The sequence below is a fragment of the Schistocerca americana genome, chromosome 3 (genome assembly GCF_021461395.2).
Source record: "Schistocerca americana isolate TAMUIC-IGC-003095 chromosome 3, iqSchAmer2.1, whole genome shotgun sequence".
Taxonomy (NCBI): domain Eukaryota; kingdom Metazoa; phylum Arthropoda; class Insecta; order Orthoptera; family Acrididae; genus Schistocerca; species Schistocerca americana.
In genome coordinates this window covers 863,332,071-863,352,823 of record NC_060121.1, presented here as the reverse complement: position 1 = coordinate 863,352,823, position 20,753 = coordinate 863,332,071, and the positions used below count along the sequence as shown (strand labels likewise).

General features: G+C 37.8%; 1 protein-coding gene across 1 annotated transcript in view; it reads right to left on the bottom strand.

The window, feature by feature from the left end:
• Positions 1 to 5,364: 5,364 nt before the first annotated feature.
• The window catches only part of LOC124605371 (zinc finger CCCH domain-containing protein 15 homolog), a 41,124-nt gene continuing 25,735 nt past the window's right edge, over positions 5,365 to 20,753 (bottom strand). The window contains exons 5-7 of the mRNA XM_047137003.1: positions 15,035 to 15,157; positions 8,759 to 8,891; positions 5,365 to 5,624 (exon numbers count right to left, since the gene is read on the bottom strand). Of these exons, the coding sequence (XP_046992959.1) occupies positions 5,515 to 5,624; positions 8,759 to 8,891; positions 15,035 to 15,157 (366 nt within the window). The 3' untranslated portion in view covers positions 5,365 to 5,514. The remainder of the gene's footprint in view (positions 5,625 to 8,758; positions 8,892 to 15,034; positions 15,158 to 20,753) is intronic.

Here is a 20,753-nt window from a genome sequence, read left to right as displayed (position 1 = left end):
GCAAGCCCGAAATTTGTTTGAACATTATTTGTGTTTACTGCAAAAGACGTCTAAGAAACTTTTCAGGAGAATTTTCCAGGCAGTATGCTACGCCATGGAGATGAGATTCTGTGAGCATGTGTTGTCTTGAACACTATGCATTTCAGGAAATTTATTCATTAATTTGTGAACTGCTTCATGACTCTGAACACAAATACCTGGAAATTTCTGTTCAAAAAATCTGCGAACAGTATAATTGGACTCTGTACACACTTACGAATCATAAATAAACACTTGTTGTGGAACTGAATAATTCACTCTTTCCATTGTTGCATTCACAAACTTCACTGTAACACTCTTAATGCCTGTTTCAGTGCTTGAATGACACTGGACAACAAGGCACTTATGTCTGTACAGCCTGGGGACCCTTTCAAATGGCATGCGCAGCTTCCATGCAACGCCCTGGGCAGGCTGTCATCAGATAACTGGAACACCCTGTACTACTAAGAAAGAAATGTGTAAAATTACACTACTTCTGCATGCTGGTCAACAGAGATTCAACCTTTGCTGATCATCTTTTCGCAGAAAACCATTCATATCAAGTAGAATGTGGAGTTTTGCGTTCTGTCAATAAAAGCAGAAATATGATGCTGCTGGAAATCAACAAACATTCGACATAGAATGCCGGCTTAGTATTAAATGATCAGTCTTGATTTACATTTTCCCCTTTATTAAATTAAGTTTTTGCAACAAATCCTGGATTCAAACTGCAAATCCATCTTATTTCCTCATCAGTTGTTAATTTATCTCCACATAAAAACTTTGTTACCCCCCCTTTTTTTTAGATAATGTAATTATTTCCATTTGACCAAAAGGTAAAGTTTTCCTATTAAAGACAGTTATTTCAGTATCTTCTGACAGATAATATCCGTGTAAATTACACCTCGCGTTTATCTTCGTTTGAGACATTCCGTTGTCACCTGGAGATGGCCTGAGGAGCTGAAAGCCAGTTAGTGAAAAAATAAATATAATTTTGCAGACTACAGTGCTTTTCCTTTTTAATACATATATTATCCCATGCTTTTAGAACTTTCGTCAGCAGTAAGTTTATACAGAGAAACAGGAAGGTACAGAGTGACAGGTGGAGTCTGGGAGGAGGAGAATAATATTAAAGGGAGATTTACACATAATAGATGGAAGTAGTAGTCATTCTACATCCTATTTTAAAGAGGTACAGCAAGTATTAATAAGTCTTGCGTCAAGTCCTGCATTACTAAAATAGGGCACAGCCAAGCCCAAAAGCAGTAATAATAAACAAACCAGCACTATATAAAAAGATGAGGAAAGAGCAAAAAGAGTTCGACTGTAAGCAGAAAGAAAGACTGGGAGACAAAAAATATGGAAAATACATAAGGAAACATATTTTAGAGGCAAAAGGTAATAATAAGATAGCCATATAAAAAATACAAAACGAGAATAAAAGATGTGGAAGATAAAATGACAGAAGGGCAAACAAAGTAGTTAACTTGAGAGCAGAGTGATTGTGAGAGGTGAGTAAATGTTGAACGATCTCTTCTCATTTATTTAATTCAATTTGTAACTGTAAGTTACCAGATGATAAAATATCCTGGGTTCGCAAAATTATCAAACCATACATTCAGTATGTTGCCTAGAAAAGCAGTTTGTCTTGAGGCCATTACTTCTTACTGAGAAATAAGTGCATTTGGTGCTGAAATGTTAATGGAAAAGGAGAATCTCTCAAAGAATTGGCAAGGGTTCAAAATAAACATAGTCATGTGAAGTGCAGGTAATTCACAATTGACTTATCCTGAGACAAATAAAGGAAACAGAATGGATGCAGGAGTAAACTTCAGTGTACTATAAAAACTATGCCAATCTAGATGGTATGAGCATGTTAGATTGGATAAACCCAGATAGCCACAAAAATTTCTCAAAATGACTACAAATTGGAAGAGACATGTTGGACAACCAAGAAAAAGACTGTCTGACAAACATAAGAAAGATGTTGCTGAAACTATCTCCTTTAGGACAGGATCAGTGAGGAAAGAAAAAGTTTTACAAGGCTCATCACCATCACATTGAAATTGGTGCTGCAAGGTGGCTTTGGTGACCATCATTTAAATACCACAAAGTGATATGAAACTGAACAAACCTGAGAAATGCTTACCATGGAAAGCAAAACTAATTTATGAATAAATTTCGTGAAATGCGAAGTGATCAAGACAAGAAGTGCTCACAGAACCTCATCTCTATGACATTGCATACTGCCTGGAAAATTTATTTGGAGGATTCAGGGCAAGTGTAACTCACCTGTAAAGGAAACTGCATACAAAATGCTTGTTTGCTGATGCTGTGTTTTGAGTACTTGTCAATAGGCATGACACAAGTCAAATAGAATTTAGGATATGCAAAAGATGCTAAGAGAACTCAAATGGGAATCTCAACATCATTCCCACGAAACACTCTTGGGTTAATTTACACAATCGGTATTTGAGGAAGACTGTCTCTGTCGTATATCATGAGTAAAAAAAAAGCACTCCATCTTCAGGCCATGAGTGGCCTACCAGGACCATCCGACCGCCGTGTCATCCTCAGTGGAGGATACGGATAGGAAGGGTGTGGGGTCAGCACACCACTCTCCCAGTCGTTGTGATGGTATTCTTGACCGAAGCCGCTACTATTCGGTCGAGTAGCTCCTCAACTGGCATCACGAGGCTGAGTGCACCCCGAAAAATGGCAACAGCGCATGGTGGCCTGGATGGTCACCCATCCAAGTGCCGACCACGCCTGGCAGCGCTTAACTTTGGTGACCTCACGAGAACCGGTGTATCCACTACAGCAAGGCCGTTGCCATATCATGTGTAGGGAGCACGAAAATATACTAGGGTGTGTAATGAGATGTACAGGCAGTCACTTTTTGCACATAAAAACCATGGAAAAAATGGGGTTAGGAGAGAAAAAAAAACTAAAACAGCTTTCATTGGAGAGAAACTGTAGAATTACCTAGTCAAAAGACAGATTCCTGTTCATTGTAAAAGTGAGGAAAGAGCGTAATGAAACAAGACTGTGCACAGACACAGAAACACATGCCAGAATGAACCTCACTCAACAACACATTAAACAGTCACCAGGCCACACAAAGGATAGCAAACAAATTTACTTTTGCTTATTTCCACTGAAACCATTTACATAGTTTTAAATTTGCCACAGCTACCATTCACTCTCCATCTGGGGTCCAAATACTCTGTCACTGCTTCACAGTCTTCTCACCCAATCACCATTTTTTAACAGGTCATACCTTCAGTGACTCACAAACTAGTAATCTACGTTACTATAGGGTTCAATAACTTATTAGTTGTACACCTTTTTAACTGCAGTTTTCAAAGCTGCCAATAGGTGTGTGTGTGTGTGTGTGTGTGTGTGTGTGTGTGTGTGTGTGAACACAAATACACACTGTAGTTTGGACTAAACATTAAAGAGCAGGTCTATCTGCAACAGGTTGGCTGAGGTAACTACCAGCTGGAAGGAAGGGAAGAATGTGTAAACTCAGACAAAAATATGCTTAGTACGGCACTTTTGTGCTCCAACTAATTTTCAGATTGATGACTGGTTTACTTTTTTTTTACATCTGAATGTTACAATTGCTGGTTATGGCCATCAGTATTTCCTTAATAATATAAATAAAACAATAAGTTCAGAACAGATTAAGGAACAAAATGGAAAACACTGTAAAGAAACGAGATGTGATCAAAAAGTAACAGAAATTCTTTAATTTCACATGCTTTCTACACCTGATTTGCAAATCTCTTTATCTTGTTGGTACACATGTTCCTGATGTCCATTTGCATTTTCAGCTGCTTTGAACATTTAGTTTATTGATGACAGTTGAAAAGGTTTATGTGAGGTATAAACGTTTCAAAGAGGTTGAGAAGATGTTGAACATAACAGTCGACCTCCCAGCAAATCACTTATGGACAACAATGTGGAAGAAGTAAAGAAAGTGATTTGCAAAACTGCCAAATCATCATCCGAGGGGTTACTGATTATGATTATGTCGAAATATCCTTTGGCTCATGACCAGCAATTTTTTCAGTTATCTTGGGAATGAAACATGTAGCAGCAAAGTTTGTTCCAAAATTGTTGAATTTTGAGCAAAACTGACATTGCATAGACATCGCTCAGGAATTGCTGAATGAAGTCAACAATGATCCAGAACTTCTAAAGAAGGTTACAATAGGTGATGAAACATGGGTATAGGGGTACGATGTCAAAACCAAGGCCAAATTGTCCCCATGAAAACTACCTGATGAGCCAAGACTGAAAAAAAAATTGGCAAGTTCCATCACAGGTGAAGGTTGTTCTTGCTGTTTTCTTCAATTACAATGGGATAGTACATCACAATTTGTTGTTGTATGGTCATATGGTCAATAAGGAATACTTCCTGGAAATTAAGTGTTGTTTGGGTGAAGCAATCCAAAGAAAACGACCAGAAATGTGTGGAACCACTCATGGAAACAGTATCGCGAGAATGCTCCAACTCCCAAGTCACACCTTAATGCTTGTTCATGATTTTTTTGGCAAAAAACAAAACTGTTATGTTTCCTGAACCACCATATTTGCCAGATATTGTACCATGTGACTTCTTTTTATTCCAGAGTCTGAAGAGAATCATGAAAAGACATGTTTTGCCACAAATGATGAGATAAAAACAGAACTGCTGAATGAGATGAACACCATAATGAAAAGTGAGTTTCAGAAGTGCTTCCAAGATTGGACACAGCACTGGCACAAGTGTGTGATATCTGAGGATAATTACTTTGAAGGGGATAAAGTTGTTGTAGAATAACTATTCTTTAAGAAAAACAAGAACTCCCATTTTTTAAAATCACATCTCATACATAATTAACTGACAAACAATTTGTTTCCAGTACTAGTACACTTTTGAGTATCAAGAATAATTAAGCTGCACTTTTAACTCACAAAACTAAAACAGCATTGATATAAAAATAACATAAATATTTAATAAACTTCTGTATTGAAATTATTTTACTACTTCTGTTTAAAATCAAACTGTATTAAAAAAATACAAGCCAAAATAAGAAGTGTATCTCTTAATTTTAGACACTAGATTCTTTTCACAGAACTGAACAGAACTAGAGGGTGAACATAAAATGTAATTGCTACTACGTTATTTATTTCAATTTGTTAAGCACGGAAAGTGTTCAAGAGGATGTCAAACATTTACATTCAGTCATAGTTTGCATTAGATAGCTGTATCACACAACACAACAAAACTGATGAATGGCAGGTCTGAACATGTTTGTAATCATCTAAGAACATTGGATAAATAAAAACTACAAACTGTTACTGCCACCTTTCACAACATTTCTTTAATGCTGCAGTAGAATCGGAGTGATCTGTTACAGTGTCAACTCAGCAGAAATATAAGGTATATAAACAAATATACATATGCTACGATTTCAGGGCAATGAATGAGTTGACACCATTCCAAGGTCAGTGTTCCATTTCCAATGCATTCAGTTCAGCCTCAAGAGCCTCCAGGTCTTCATCATCATCAAGGAAAAGACTTTCATTAATAGGAACTGCTGAAGCCTCATTGTCACCTGTGGAAGAAGTCAGTGTTTGTTTAATATATTTTCATTATGAACATATAAATGGGGGCAAAATAAACAAAACTTAGCAAATGGTATAGACCACTGCTAAATAACATGTCAGACATCACCACAGTAACAAAGCAACTGTAGGAGAAACTAGACACAAGCACCAGGGTTACAAGTGGGTATATCAGCAACTAGTCATGGACTTATTCAATCAGAAATAAGGAAATCATCAGGAATGCCCAGGGAAGAGTGATAGGACTGCTTTTATTCATTATATACACAAATGATCTGATGGTCAGGGTGTGCAGCCATGGGTGGCACTCGCTGATGATGCAGTGATGTACAGGAAGGTGTCATTGGTAAAGTTAGACAAAATTTCTAGCTTGTGCAATGTATGACAACTACCTCTAAAGGTAGAAAAATTAAAAGAAATGCAGATGAGTAGGAAAAACAAGCCCACAATATACAAATACTGCATTAGTAATGTGCTACTTGACACAGTCATGCCAATTAAATGTCTAGGCATAAAGTTGCAGGCCATGTCAAATGCAGTGAGCACATGAGGATGGTAATGGAAAGGTGAATGGTTGACTTCCATTTAATGGAAGAATTTTAGGAAAGTGGTAATTTATAAAGGAGACTGCATATAGAACACTAGAGTGACCCATTCTTGAGTACTGCTCAAGTGTTTGGAATCCCCACAAGGTTGGATAAAGGAAGACATCAAAACAATTCAAAGATGGGCTGCTAGATTTGTTACCAGTAGGTTTTATCAACATGCAAGTATTATAGAGATGCTTTGGAAACACAAATGGAACTCCATGGATGGTAGATGGAATTCTTTTTGAGGAACACCATCAAGAATATTTAGCGAACTGACATTTCAACTGATTGCAGAAAGATTCTACAACAGCCAACATATATTTTGCATAGAAATCATGAATATATGAGAAATTCTGGCTTGTACAGATTCATATAGGCAGTCTCTTTTCCTTGGTCCATTTGCAAGTGGAAAATGAAAGGAAGTGACACGTAGTGGTACAAGGTACCCTCCACCACATACTCTATGGTGGCTTGCAGAGCATGTATTTAGATGTTAATATCCCAGCATCCACTTTTAATGAATATGGAATACATAGAAAAACCTGAATATGGATGAGTGGATGGGGATTTTTTGAATGGGAGAAAATAAGTAAGTAAATAAATAAATAAAGTATTTCTCACAGAAGAGTGTGCTCCACTCTATAATACCTGAAAAGACACCTTGGTAATTTAAAGGAAGGCAAGAAGAGAAAGAAATCACAGTATTTAACGAACAACATATTCACCAAGACAAGCTGCAGAATGAACAAAAACATTTTATTCACTATCAGTTTTGATCCTACAGATTATCATGTAACATTCAATGTCAATCCAACATACCTAACATAGATAATACTACGTGGTGGTTTATTATAACCAGTGATGAAAGATCATAAGACAGCATGACTATGTAAGTCATATGGTATTGTCAGTCTGCGTGAATCACATCTGAAAGACTGAAACAATACAAGTGTCACAAGTGTGATGCTATGTGATATTCCTCAACGGTTATGACTATTACAGAATCCAAAAATTAATATTTTACTATTGATGGCATAGTACTATATTCAGTATGTATACTGTACTGACATTTTATGACGACATGACAATTGTAATTTGTAATAAATCTTTTTTTTGTTCAATCAGTAGTTTATTTCTGAGATGATGATGTTCTTTAAAGTTTTGCAGGCTGTGAGGCACCACCTGCTTATTAGTTCCCCAAGAAATGACGAAATGGTTTTGAGATTGTCATAAAAAAATGCGTCTGGGTACACCTGCTACTAGTCAGTACCCATTAGATGTTCTAGTTTTCTTCACTGTAATACATCTGCCTGTCTTCTGGTGGGGAGGATGCGAGTTCAGTTTGTGAAGTCTTCTTTTCCTGTACGGAGAGGACAGCTGGCCTTTCCTGCCCCCTCACTGGGTACACAAAATTACCAGGCAGGTCCTTATAATAGTTTGCAAGGAAATTTATTACTCCATGAAAGGGGTTGCTTATAAACCTGTGGTTTCACCGACTGGTGAGTATGGTTTGTCAGTCAGGCAGGGACCCTTACCATGTATGATTAATAAAGGAGACAGAAGATACAAAGGAGAGGATCACAGAGATGAAGATCCAATTCTATTGGATGAAGCTGCGAAAGGGGTACTGGGCATCACTCAGATGTTTACTGTTAAAATTTATCAATTACATATCCAAGATGATTTGAGCAACGTATTACTTCCTCCTACACATTTCTCATGTACAATAAGAGAAATTCGAACAGCTATGGATGCCTGATGATAGTAGTTCTTCAGGCACTTCATTTGCGAGCAGAACGGAAAAGGAGGGAAATGATAGTTGTTCTCAAAGTACTCTACACTAAGTTTGCTTAAGGAGCACGGACGTAGATCTTTAGCCAAATTACACCTTCCTACTACCATATCTGCCACTTTTACACACTCTCTTCAATTCCCTGTTGATAAGTAGCAAAATCAGCCTTTGTTTCCATGGACTACAATGGAAATACAATTACCTAGTTACCACAGTTTCACACATCAGAGGTGATACATATATTTTACCAGGTAGTTGTGTAACCTACAGCAGAGGACGGTGTACTGAAAAAACATAACTAAAACACAAGGCACTTGGCAGAATTCAATGAATCCTTTAAAAGCTGTGATCTCTTATTTCATAGGCTAACTAGCATGTGGGAATAAACTACTGGATTCACTGTGCTTCAAGTACTCTAAGAATAAAAATTTCTCAGAAATGAAACTTTCATGTTTTCTGTAACTGTCATGCAATTAGGAATGTATACCTATTCTAATTCTCCTTGAACCACAAGCAACCAGCACCTTTTATCATGTACATAAAAAAATTTAGAGTGTTTTAGTTGATACTGAAAACCAATCCTGGATATTGTTTATGCAATCATAATGGTGTTTCACAGGAGAAAATGATCCTCCTAGCTATTTAGAAAATGGTCAACTTTGACTGAATTATAGCTTGAAATTTTTTGACTACCAAAATGATATAAATTTTGTATAAATTGGACTCAATGATCTATAAATACCTTCATTTATATAACCATTTGTAGATATGTGCTCTGCAGCAGCCTGCTTCAGCCTATCTTCCTTGGCTTGCGTTCCAGTTCCGTCAACCTCTTGTGCTTCCAGTCCCAGGAAATCAAGCCGTATTTCGCGGTACTGCAAAATGTGAGGAATTTTTTAAGTTGCAGCTGTAGCATAATTTGTGTAAAGTAGATCTATTTCTTAAATATTACAGTATAAGGTATATTAGCATGGAAATAAAATTGCCAAAGAGCTAAGGATAGTATTACTCTCTTCAAATCACTATGTATACATTAGTACTAAAGTCTAGTCTTTCGTAAATCCAACCCCACCTTTAAGTATGAAGTACCGGAATGCCTGTTAGAGTGACATGCTCTTACTGACTATTACAGTAGTTGTGAAGGCTCCGCAGAAACTCAGTGACATGGCTCTGGTGAAACTACGTTACACCCAGCATGCCAGTACTGGATCATGTATTTTTTTCAAATCACAAACAAATCTTGGAAAGGCTGAATCTAAAGGAAACAGACATAGGTATGGAAATGGACTGGTAACAGGAGCACTAGGCCTACAGACTTTTGACAGGGAAAACAAAAGAAACTGTAGATTTGTTGGAAAAAAGAAAACTTGACCATGGTAAGATTCATACAGACAAGGTGAAAGAAACTATAGTACAGTCAGCGAAAAAAGATCCCTGAAGTTTGCAGTGCTGTTGCCAGCTTTCAACTCTGAACCACAGACAGTTGTAGATGAACAGTCTGTGGAGCTGTGATGACACTGAGGCACTGCCATTGAGACGTATACAAAATCACATTACACGATTGACTGAGGCAGACACTCAAAGCAACCGCATCAAATCCATGGTAAATGTCAAGACTATTGTTTTGCCGATTCTACCAAAGAAGGAAAAGAGCTAAGCAAATGTTCCAGCTATACTGGAGTGGAAATGAGTAAGAAAAGAGAAACGAACCAGGGGTAGTCTGGAGAAATGGACTTAAAGAGGAAGTTATAGGAATAAATTACAGAATGAAGATTACCAGTCAAGGGATGGAGTTTTGATATACTGCAGCTATACACTTCACAAGTTGGTTACCCAATTCTGGAAGAGAGTGAACTTTGAGGAGGAAACGCAAAAACAGATAAATTTCCAGAAAACAACCATCACTGGTGACCTGAATGCCCAAGCTGGCACACAAACAAATGGATACCATGTGATATTGGCAAAAGGAGGGGTTAGCACAAACCAAGAAGACAAAATTAAATCCCTGTAAGAGAAATGAGTTGGTTACTGGCAATTCTTGGTACAAGAAATGATAGGCTCATACAAAACCATAGTACAGCTGCAAATGGAAAAGGACGTATGCTGTGGACTACTGCACTGTCTTTGACAGGAAACTGAAGAGGCACATCACTGGTGTGAAGGTAGCACCTACAGAATCAGGTTAGAGGCCACAGTAGATGAACCCAGAACATTATAAGAGGAATGGAAGAAGTTTAAGTCAACCATTGTTGAAGCTATATTATCTTTTTGTGGAAGAACAAGCAACCATTAAGGATGGATGTGAACAGCTAAGTGAACAATCGAGTTAAAGAAGAATGGCAGGAGAAGTACAGAGCATTTACAGTAAGGTTTCATCAAAGTTCACAAGATGCAAGGGATGAATACATTACCAAGAAGCAAACCAAGAATATAATAGCAGAGGAGAGGAGGAAAATGTGAATGCAAAGAGCAAAGGTGTGTAAAAATTCCACTATGCTGTGGATGTAAATGGAACAAAAGTAAACTATAAGAAAAGGCGAAGTAATGTAGAAAGAGAGCTCCAAAGTCCTTTTAGATCTAGAATGGATCACTGATTACGAGATGCCCAAGGAAGAAATGGATAACAATCTAGGGAAAGAGAAGGAAAAGGATTTGACTTTGACAGAATTAGAATCTGCACTAGGCACTATGAAAAGCATCAAGTATGGATAAAGAGACAACAGAAATGTTAAGAGCAGCTGGAACTATACGGAAGCAGTAGGACAATAGACCATACGATAAGATATTAAAATGAGTAAGACAGGGCATGGTTTCTCTCCACTATTATTTGATTAACACAGAGAAATCACAATTAAGGAATTCTCAATAACCAGTAGTAATTGGAAAACAATTAATAAAGACTGCTTGAGAATGATCTGTTTTGCAGATGACATTGTATTATTAGGATGAAATGAAGATGAGCTCTAAAAGATGCTTCACCATATTGATCACATCTAAATGTTAAAAACAGAACAGCCAGGCAAATGAATCACTTATCAAGAGGTGAAAACTACTATAGTCTAATAGTGTTTCTGTGAATACTAAGAAACAATTCTTACGGAGCTACATTTGGAGCTTATGTTTGTGTGGGCCAGAAACTCACATGCTCGAAAGTTGAGATGCGATATTAAAGATACCATCTACAGATGGTGTCTAAAAAGAGCAAGAAGCAGGAGACAAGAAGCCTACTCCAAACACCACTGCTAAGAGGAGGAACATGGTTAACTACCTATTCCACTGTTCATTCCAGCTTATTGCTGTGATCGAGGAATTGGTGGAGGGAAGACAGAGAGGACAACTGAGACATGAGTTTAAGCATGAAATCACACTTAGCAGAAGATAAAAGAGCATCAAGAGGCTAGAGTCAACTTTTGAGTTAAGGAGAAAATGAAGTGGCTATACGATGTGATGATGGTAGTTTGGAGGGTGGAGACAATTACTAAAGACTGGAAGAAAGGAAACAATGTGCAATTAAGAACTCAGAGGGCTAACTTTTCTATTTATTTAATTTTCTTATTTATTTATTGGGCCTGTGAATCTATGACTGTACAATGTACAAAAGACATTGGAATATTCCTTAACCCTTGATCGAGCACACCTGTACATAAAGTGTGCCAATCACATATAACATTATTTAGTACTGTTTATTTTACAGTTGCAAGCCCACACCTATTCCTTCATTATTGCTTCAGCTGACACAATAATAAGTTGTTATCATACGTCCAAGTGGGCAGCAGTAATAAAATAAACAGAAAGCCAGGCTAGAAAAAATTTACAATCGGTGCAAGGAAATGACGTAGATTCCAAGCTAATAGCACAATCCCACAATGAGGCTGTTATTTACAAGATAAATAGTAACCACACGAGCGGTTGGCAGGGATCTGACGTAACTGCACTGTTTAGCGCTTTGAGTTAGTCATTACTGTGGGGTAACACTTGCGAGTAGCAACAAAGAGATAGAAAGGAAGGTTTATTTTATTATTGTTTAGTTAAACAATTACTTAGCTCATATACTGTTAGTTTATAGCATTATTGTTTAATTGACCTAAGGTTAAACTGTAATTTTGTTCATGTAGTTTACCTTGGTAATAAAGATAGCTATTGTTTACATGCGTGCAGAGTGTACTGTGCACTCTCTGATCTTACGAAAGTCAGCACGCCTGCTACAAGGTTAATTACTAAACACATTTCTCGAAATTTTTTACATATCATTTTAGTGGACAATGATATTACACAATTTTTATTGCTCTATATGCTTAACTGGTAAAACAGTTTTGTTTTTCTAGGTACTCCCTTACAGTAAAGAAACAGTGCTTGAGCAAGTAATCAACACGATTAACTTGACAATGTTTCTACCCGTTATTATTTTTTGTGGATTTGGGTAATACATTCATTACACAGTTTGACACTGGGACACAGTATGCCTTTCTGTAATAGGGCTATATCTGTCTGTCGTGCATGTACATCATTTGTCTGTCTTGTATGGTTGCTGTGTACATATTCAGTATGGGTGGCACAGGGGCTGTTACTGTTTAATTTTTCTCTTATAACAACAACATTACCTGTATGATTTGCTTATGTGTGAAAATATTGGATTTCTACAAATGAGAATAAGGGACAGCACTGAGAAGAAAAAGGAGGAACAGCAGCTTATAATTAGGCTGTGAAGGTCAACAACAGACAATTATTTGAGGTAAAGGAGCTACAGGAGGAACATAACGAGTACAGGCAAGATTTGCTGATAACCTACCAGACGGTGTGACGCAGAGTATTAACCAGTAAGGTGTGGATGCCCAAGAGAACACAGGTTTACAGTAATGCACAACTAACAATGTGAAAGGAATGTAAAATGGAAGTAAAACCTATTTACAGCAGATCATGCAACAGTTTGAATAAAGAAGAGAATGGTTTAAAACAAGGGTTGGCACTGTCACCCTTACTTTTTGTGGTTGCCATGAATGACAAAATGGACAAGTGAATAATACTGTGATGACCTTTGCAGACGACCTAGTGATCAGAGGGAATAAAGACTGAATTTGTGTGTGTATGTGTATGTGTGTGTGTGTGTGTGTGTGTGTGTGTGTGTGTGTGTGTGTGTCATACACACACTCACACATGCGCGCACATTCTTTTTGTTGTGCCTATCTGTGACTCATCATCTCCACTATATGGTGAGTACGAACTATCCTTTTCATACTATTGTTACATTTCATCCTGGGTTTTCCATTGTTGTATTTCATCTTTTGCTTTTTAAAAGAATAGATTGTCATTTTCAAATGCTTAAATATTTGAATAATTAACTTCACATGCACAAAGATTCCAACTGTAAAATAACGGGAATTAACAATGAGCGCAATTGAAAATGTTAATACAGTGATTAAAATGACACGACAAAGGAATAGAAATAAAAAATTTACATTAAAACCAATTAACTGAATACAAGTAACTGTCAAAATCATTTCAATGAAGATTCAAAACCAAAAGATTTCAAAGCACCTAACAATATTTGAAACCACAATCTATTGCAGATGATACTATAACCATTAGACTACACAACTAGTTTGTAAAACACTGCTATTTTAAAACAGAGAGCATCACATAAAATTCCAAAAATTTTTCATCAGTTACTCGCAAATGATGGTGTGCCAGGGTGAATGGTTGCAGGGTGTAATACCTACAGCATCATTTCCTTTCTTTACATATTTAAAATCTTTATAACCTGATTCAACCTTACTTTCAGAATGATATTCTTTTCAGTTATAAAGTTTGTAGTTTTGATTTATCTCCAAAATCACACAAACAGTTAAATATTCAAAGGCTTGTACAACTTCCTCTACATTGTAAGTTACTGTACCAGCAGCCACTGAATGTGACAGCTACCAGATATTCTACCTTCCTTTCTGACCATACTATAATATTCCATTCACTATTAACTTGTCATCTCACTTCACTTTCAGTTATTCTCTGATTGTCTCAGGCATTATTTATACTTCCCTAATATAGAATTATGATATAGGAACGTAAACTTACGAATTAATGGTTGGATACGCTACCAAGAACTTCACCTATCATCAATTTAGTAATTAACAGCTAGATTGACTGAAGCCCTTCCTGATAAATCTTTATCCTGAGATCCAGAAAAATGGGTCAAGTTTTTCTCTACATTTGCTTTAAGTGAACAACTTGACTAATGTGAGATTAATTCAGAAAACTATGTCGTCCTGCTTCACAATTGTGACTTCAATGCTCTGGTTCCATTAACTTCTCTTTTTAATGAAATTGATAATGCCTGATACATATATTTAAAAGACATTTTGCATCTTCAGGAAAAGAGTGAACTGAGCCTTCTTTAGCAGTCACGGTCTTGAAAAAGCCAGTGGCAGGATGAGGATGATTCATTCTTATTAGAGCAGTCTTTCATCACCTCACAGAATATTTTCTTATACAAGAACTTGACACTGAATGGGACTGAACTCTAGAACTTTACATTAGTAGCTCAAGATGCCAACTTCTACACTACAGTGATCACAATGTGAATTAATAAAGAAAGGGACTAGGCAGTGATGGAGTGTCACGAGATACTGTCTGGCTGGTTTGCAGGGACCTATCTGATTGTAGACACGTTACTGACAGAATAACTCTCCATATTTTGAAAACACTCAAACCTTTTTAACCATACAAACAGTCCCATGTTAAAGCCCCAATAACAGCCTAAGTTTTAAAAAAGACACAAGTTGTTCTATAATCTGAAAGTAGAAAGTACGCACAATACACAAATGATAAACATAGCCGCCCCCCCCCCCCCCCCCCCAAGTATATATATGCGTTTTCCTTCACACAGTGTAAGTAGTACAATTTCTTTTCAATTTGTATTATTATTGGATCATACTTAATCCAAACAGCATCTGTGGTAAAAGAAAGGAGTATGAGAAAAGTATGGGACAACTTAAGCTACATTACACAAACTAATTAGTCTTACCTCAATATTTCTCTGTTCATCCTCTTCTTGCAAATTATAACTGTCAAATGCTTCATCACCTTCTTCACATTGATCAGCCGCTGCGAGCTCAGGGTTGAAATAAAACATCTCTCTTCCCGACATCTATAAAATAAAAACAGTTTATGTGATATGCAACAGAAAGAACAATCACATTTTGTTCCCCACTGGATTAATACAACAGTATTAGCTGCGCTTAAATGTCACTGACATGAAGTAAATGTTCTACAGTAACACAGCTCAGTGAGCAGGAGGCTTAATTTTTTTTTTTTTTACTTGTATAAATTCTGTGTTGTTATATACTCACTGTATCAAATACAGTGGACTTTAAAGTCATGGTTAAAAACAATCCTCAGAAACTTTGTCGCAAGCAGTTTTTAAACTGCCTGCCACTACAACAGGATTATGTCAAATGTTGCCCTTCATAAAATTTATTTGATCAAATCTAGTATGTTACCTTAGATTTTATCATAGAAAGTGACAAGTCTCCTGTTTACTACAAGTGGCTGGAATGTATAAACATATTGCGAAATGACTGTGTGTGGCATATGTGTTGTGGAGAAGCCTGGTGAACATGCAAAGGTGATCACATTTTGTTTCATACTGGTGCTATGATTATGGAAAGGTGTTTTACAATCTGGAATAATTTTTCTTTTTAGGCAGGGAGATGGAAATCCACTCTCTCTCTCCAAAACAAATTAAAATAGTCCGCACTGGCAACTCGTAAATGAAGTCAAAACCATAAAAGATGTAGGCAAGTTCTATTGCCACCACTGATGTTAATTTTTCATTGAATAGGGAAGCAAAGAATTAAACAATGGGAAATCCAGGATGGAATGTAACAATATTATGAAAAGGAAACTGCCACTCACCATATACCGGAGACACTGAGTCACAAATACGCAGTCTTTTTGTTGTGCCTGTCTGCGACTCAGCATCTCTGCTATATGGTGAGTGGTAACTTTCATTTCATAATATTGAAGCAAAGAATTACTGTTACTTGTCAAGAACAGAAAATCAGCAGCACACAATTCATTGATGATGCAGCAGTAGTAGCCGAGAGTGAACAGGAATTGAGTTTTTTGGTAACTGTAATGGGATAAGTACTAGCTGTAGGTTAAGAAATGTAGGTAAAGAAGAAACTTTCACAGATGGGCATGGTATAGGACTACATGTTGGAGCCGGGAAAGACAAACTTGATAGGTACATGCAATGCGTATAAGCAAGAACAAAACCTTAAGGTCTTTTATAAGGAATATCCAGCAGCTCATGTCCAAGAATGAAAAAAATCATGCCTATTTTTGAATTTACTAAAATGAGTCTGAAATCTGTGAAGAAATTTGAGAAAACTACAATCAGAATTTAAAAAAATTACTATTACTTAGCAAGCAAGCAGATATACTCACAATCAGTTATTATTATGGGCAAACATTAGCAGGAGGGGGGGGATCTTAGTTTAACTGCAATTCATATTTGTATAAGGAAAATCACTGCCCTGTTTAGTGACTGGCAAGTATGAAACTAACAGCATTTAAAATAGCAACTTCGTAGTTAATATCATGCAGTTCTTCTGTTACTACACACCAGCAATTCTGAAGGAACTATGATGAAATATTTGATGACATTGTGATAACCCTTGTTGCACCACATCAAAGAAATAAGATGAATATTTGATCAAATTTCTTTGCCAAAGAAATCTGACAGTGTAATACCAACCTTAGTGTCATAAGCCAGAAATTTGATAAAACTGTGATAGTATGTACAAGTGGTAAAAATCAAGGCCCTGAAAGGAGTATTGATACCAATGATGAGAAATAATTGCATAAGAGACAAAAAAAATACAGGCCAGGATGGTCTTCAGGGCACAGAGCAGATGAGGGCTCAACTACAGTGAGAGGCGACTCCCCCACATATGACCCCTCTGCCAACACAGGGATAAGACAGTTAGGGAATAAAAAAATCCTCCTAGCTGGATGGAGACAAGATCTGTAATAGTGAAGGGGAAAAGACTGAAAACATAATGAACAGCAGTAGGACAAGCAACAGTAAAACAAGATGAGAGAAATGATCACATCGGAAGGTGGCTATGCACAGTCGGCAGCAGAGATGTCCCCCTCCCCCAGCCCCTCCTAGCTCAGCATGTGGCAGGAAGTGACCCTGTGACAACGTTCCCTCACCCATCCCTGTGTAGTCAAAGGGTTCAAGATGGGAACAGAATCCACTCTCAGAGGAAGCATTAAAAACTTATTTAACTGTCCTTTCATAATCAGATAGTGTAAAGGATACATAATCTTTAAGGTACTGCCTTCATTGGGGTGTTAAGCAGCACACACACTAGACCAAGAAACAAAAGCCATTGGATCTGGAAATGTTTGTTGCCACTGCATTTATGTTTGGCCTCTCATCCTCACCAGAGTAAGGGGTTGTGAAAAAGTAATTTGACCATGTGTAAGCACAGTTGGCTCCGATAACTTGTCAACAGTGCTTCCATTTTGTTATAATTTTAAAGCAGCATTCTAATTACAATTTTACTGGCAGATGTTATGAGAGAAGAGGAGGGTTTAGCAGTTGTCACATTTGCAACATTTGTTTTACTGCAACAATCTGGTCATTAGGAAAAGAAGAAGAAGAAACAATGCTGATCCATGACCTCTCTCAAAGAGTAGAAACAGTGTGGAGGGACAAAATTGACTGACCTTAAAGCCGACTTCGAATATGGACTATTTCATATTTTTTTCTGAACGAAAGCTACAGATAGCAAATTGTTATTGAATTGTGTACACCTTAAGTTTCCTACGATGACACCTCTTTTAGGGGAGCTGTACCTGCACCAGAAACATTAATGGGCACTCTTATTTTTGTTTGTTTCCCTTTGCCATACACGGCAAAAAAAATGTCGATAAAAATTACATATCTTTTTCACATTGTGGAGATTATTTTATAGCAGCTTACTTATTTCCCAGCAGGAGTCTAACCTTTTCAGTTTGTTTTTATAATCCCAGATCTTAGGGTCCCATAAACATTCATATTTATGTCAAAACTATCAGCTTTAATGCTGTCCATATTCCACTATGTACTCCAGTATTTTTAAACACAATTAATACACACCAATCAGACATAAAAAAAAACACTAACAAACCAATGAACATTCAACCTGGTGGCCATACTAGCAGAGAGGTCCCACAGTCAACCCACCACCAAAGCTCTGATGTTACCGCCAGCAATCGGGATTGCAACCAAGACCAGCAGTCACTTTGTTGGCTCCGATTTGCTGCCTGTACACACTGAACAAATCTCAACCGACGAAGTGGATGGTTGCCATCCACTGGCCTAGAGTGTATGCACCCTTTATCTGCGGAGGGCACTCCCAACGCAGTAATATAAGGTGCAGCACAAGAATGTCTAACTGTATCAAAGAGTAATTAAAGAAAGAGCAAAAAGAGGTGATCAGGACGGCTGGTGGAGGAGGTAGGGTTGATCAGCCCCCCACCCCAGGCCCAACATACAGCAGACACTCCATTGCCAACCAGTTTAACCTCAACCCAAAAACAGTTTAAAAATGTTAGATTTGAGAATAGAAAGAACTTTCTGAGGGGCAAAGAAAGAGTTAAATTGTCCATATGTTGTGTCTTATCATCAGAGGCAAACAATTCAGAGGCCATTCTTTTATCTCTGGAGCCAGAGGAGGAGATCAGTCCACTAGGATCTGAGCTACTGTCTGTACCGACGAATTTAATCTGGGAGGAATGGGAGGAGAATAGGTGGTAGAGGGCAGAGGCAGTAGCTCACTAGACTCTCTATCTCTGCACCAGAGAAACCACAGCAAAGATCATCAAAGCATATGTTAGGTGATTAGTCAGCTATTTAGCCAAAGGCTAGCCAGTTCCTTCTCCAGGTTATCCACATGAGACCTAGAGAAAGAGAGCTCAGCAGGCAGTACAACTGTCAGAGACAAGGTCGTGAACATCATATACATTAGGGTGGAAAGAGTAACAACAATATTAGCTCAAAGACTGCTCATTGCATTATAGCAAATTAAAATGAGGTTGAGGGAAGCCTGCTTAATAGAACATAGAACTCTGTTAATACCTATCAACTTTGTTGTAAAAATACTTCATGTTCCCAGCAGTCAATGTTACTCCAGACTGTTGGGAGATATCCTGCCCTACCAATGAATTGAGGACATCAGTTTGAATGATAGCAGCACTCTGATGCTCTTGAAAAACTGAGAAGAACAGAGCCAAAAGGCCATGGGGGTAACTGAAATGTAAAGTGTTTGAAACAGATTGGTCCTAATTTGTTCTAGGGCAAGCGCCAGAGGGTCAAAATCCACTGTATGAAAAAAGAGTTAAATAGGTCACACAATTAGCAAACTGTCATATGGTGAATGCGTAAGTGAGCAAGAGCTGATACTGTTGGAATTGAAGAGATAAGATCTGCCTATGGGACTAATATGAAAAGTACCTGGAAACATACACTTACTCCATGCTGATGTACTGGGTCCAATAATTTCAAAGCTGAAAGAACACTGAGCTGTAAACCTGGCAAACATAGTCCAGGTGGGATCATACAAAGGCCCGGTAAATATTGGAGTGTTGTGATCACCACCCCACAAGGTGCAGGCAAAGCAGTACCTATGTTTGTTTCACCTTTGTGATTTCCCTTTCGAAAGATATCCGTTCCTCTTCAACTAAACTGTCCACTGCGGTATTCAGTACTGCAGTATTTACACCCTAAGAGAATTTCAAATTAATCTCATTATTGATCAGTGCTTCAGTATTCCTCTTCTTTCCACAAAGATTCTCCAGGGCAATTCTCTTAAACTTCAGTCTACTCTTCAACATCATTAAATTGTGCTGTGCCTGGGCACGGTAAACTAAGTTTTGGAGAATGGTGACCAATGAAACTGATTTCTTGGACAGCAACTTAGATTGTGGAACAGAAGGCGAGCGAGTAGCCCTGGGACTTGCAGTTTGAGGTTCCTCCAGCTATTGGGTGGTGTTCGGTTCCTCCAGCCACTGGCGGGTGTTGGGTCTGTGGTCTGTAGATTTCTAGCTAGAGGGAGCCCTGTCATCAGTGGACGACAGAGGGGGATGCTGCTTTTACAGCCAGGTGCAGTGAGGGAATGGAGGGACACAGCACTCAATAGCCTGGCCAGAGTAGTGGCATAACTGATATAATTCGGACATAATATACACAATGGTACTTTTTCTGAGCTACAAAACATTAGATGCTACTGAAGACCTCAGGTTCCTGAATTTTGTGTTTCTTAATTAATGTACTACACTTTCTTATTACACTCACTGCTGCATTTGAAGTGTAACTTGTTCAATAGCACTGTAGATTATTGCTTTATACTCTAATAGAGTAGCTGGTAAGCATGGTGCAAACATGGTTCTGTGTGATTTGTTGTCATTTGGAGAGAGAAGTTTGATTATGGGTCGCACTTAGAGGGTGTGGGCATGGAGGCCGGTGAGGCAAAACGGCAGGGAGTGAGTGGTCAGCGGCAGATCACTCTATGTGGACCTATCAGTTTCAAGCGGCTGGCAGTTACGAGACGCCACAAGGGTTTATCCAGTTCCAGCACACAGCTTTAAGACAATGCTTTATCCAAGTTTGCATTGATTACATGCAAGCACAGATTAGTACAACAAAGTATGATGCACCAAATGAAAGAGGAGTTTGATTAGTCAAGATTTTG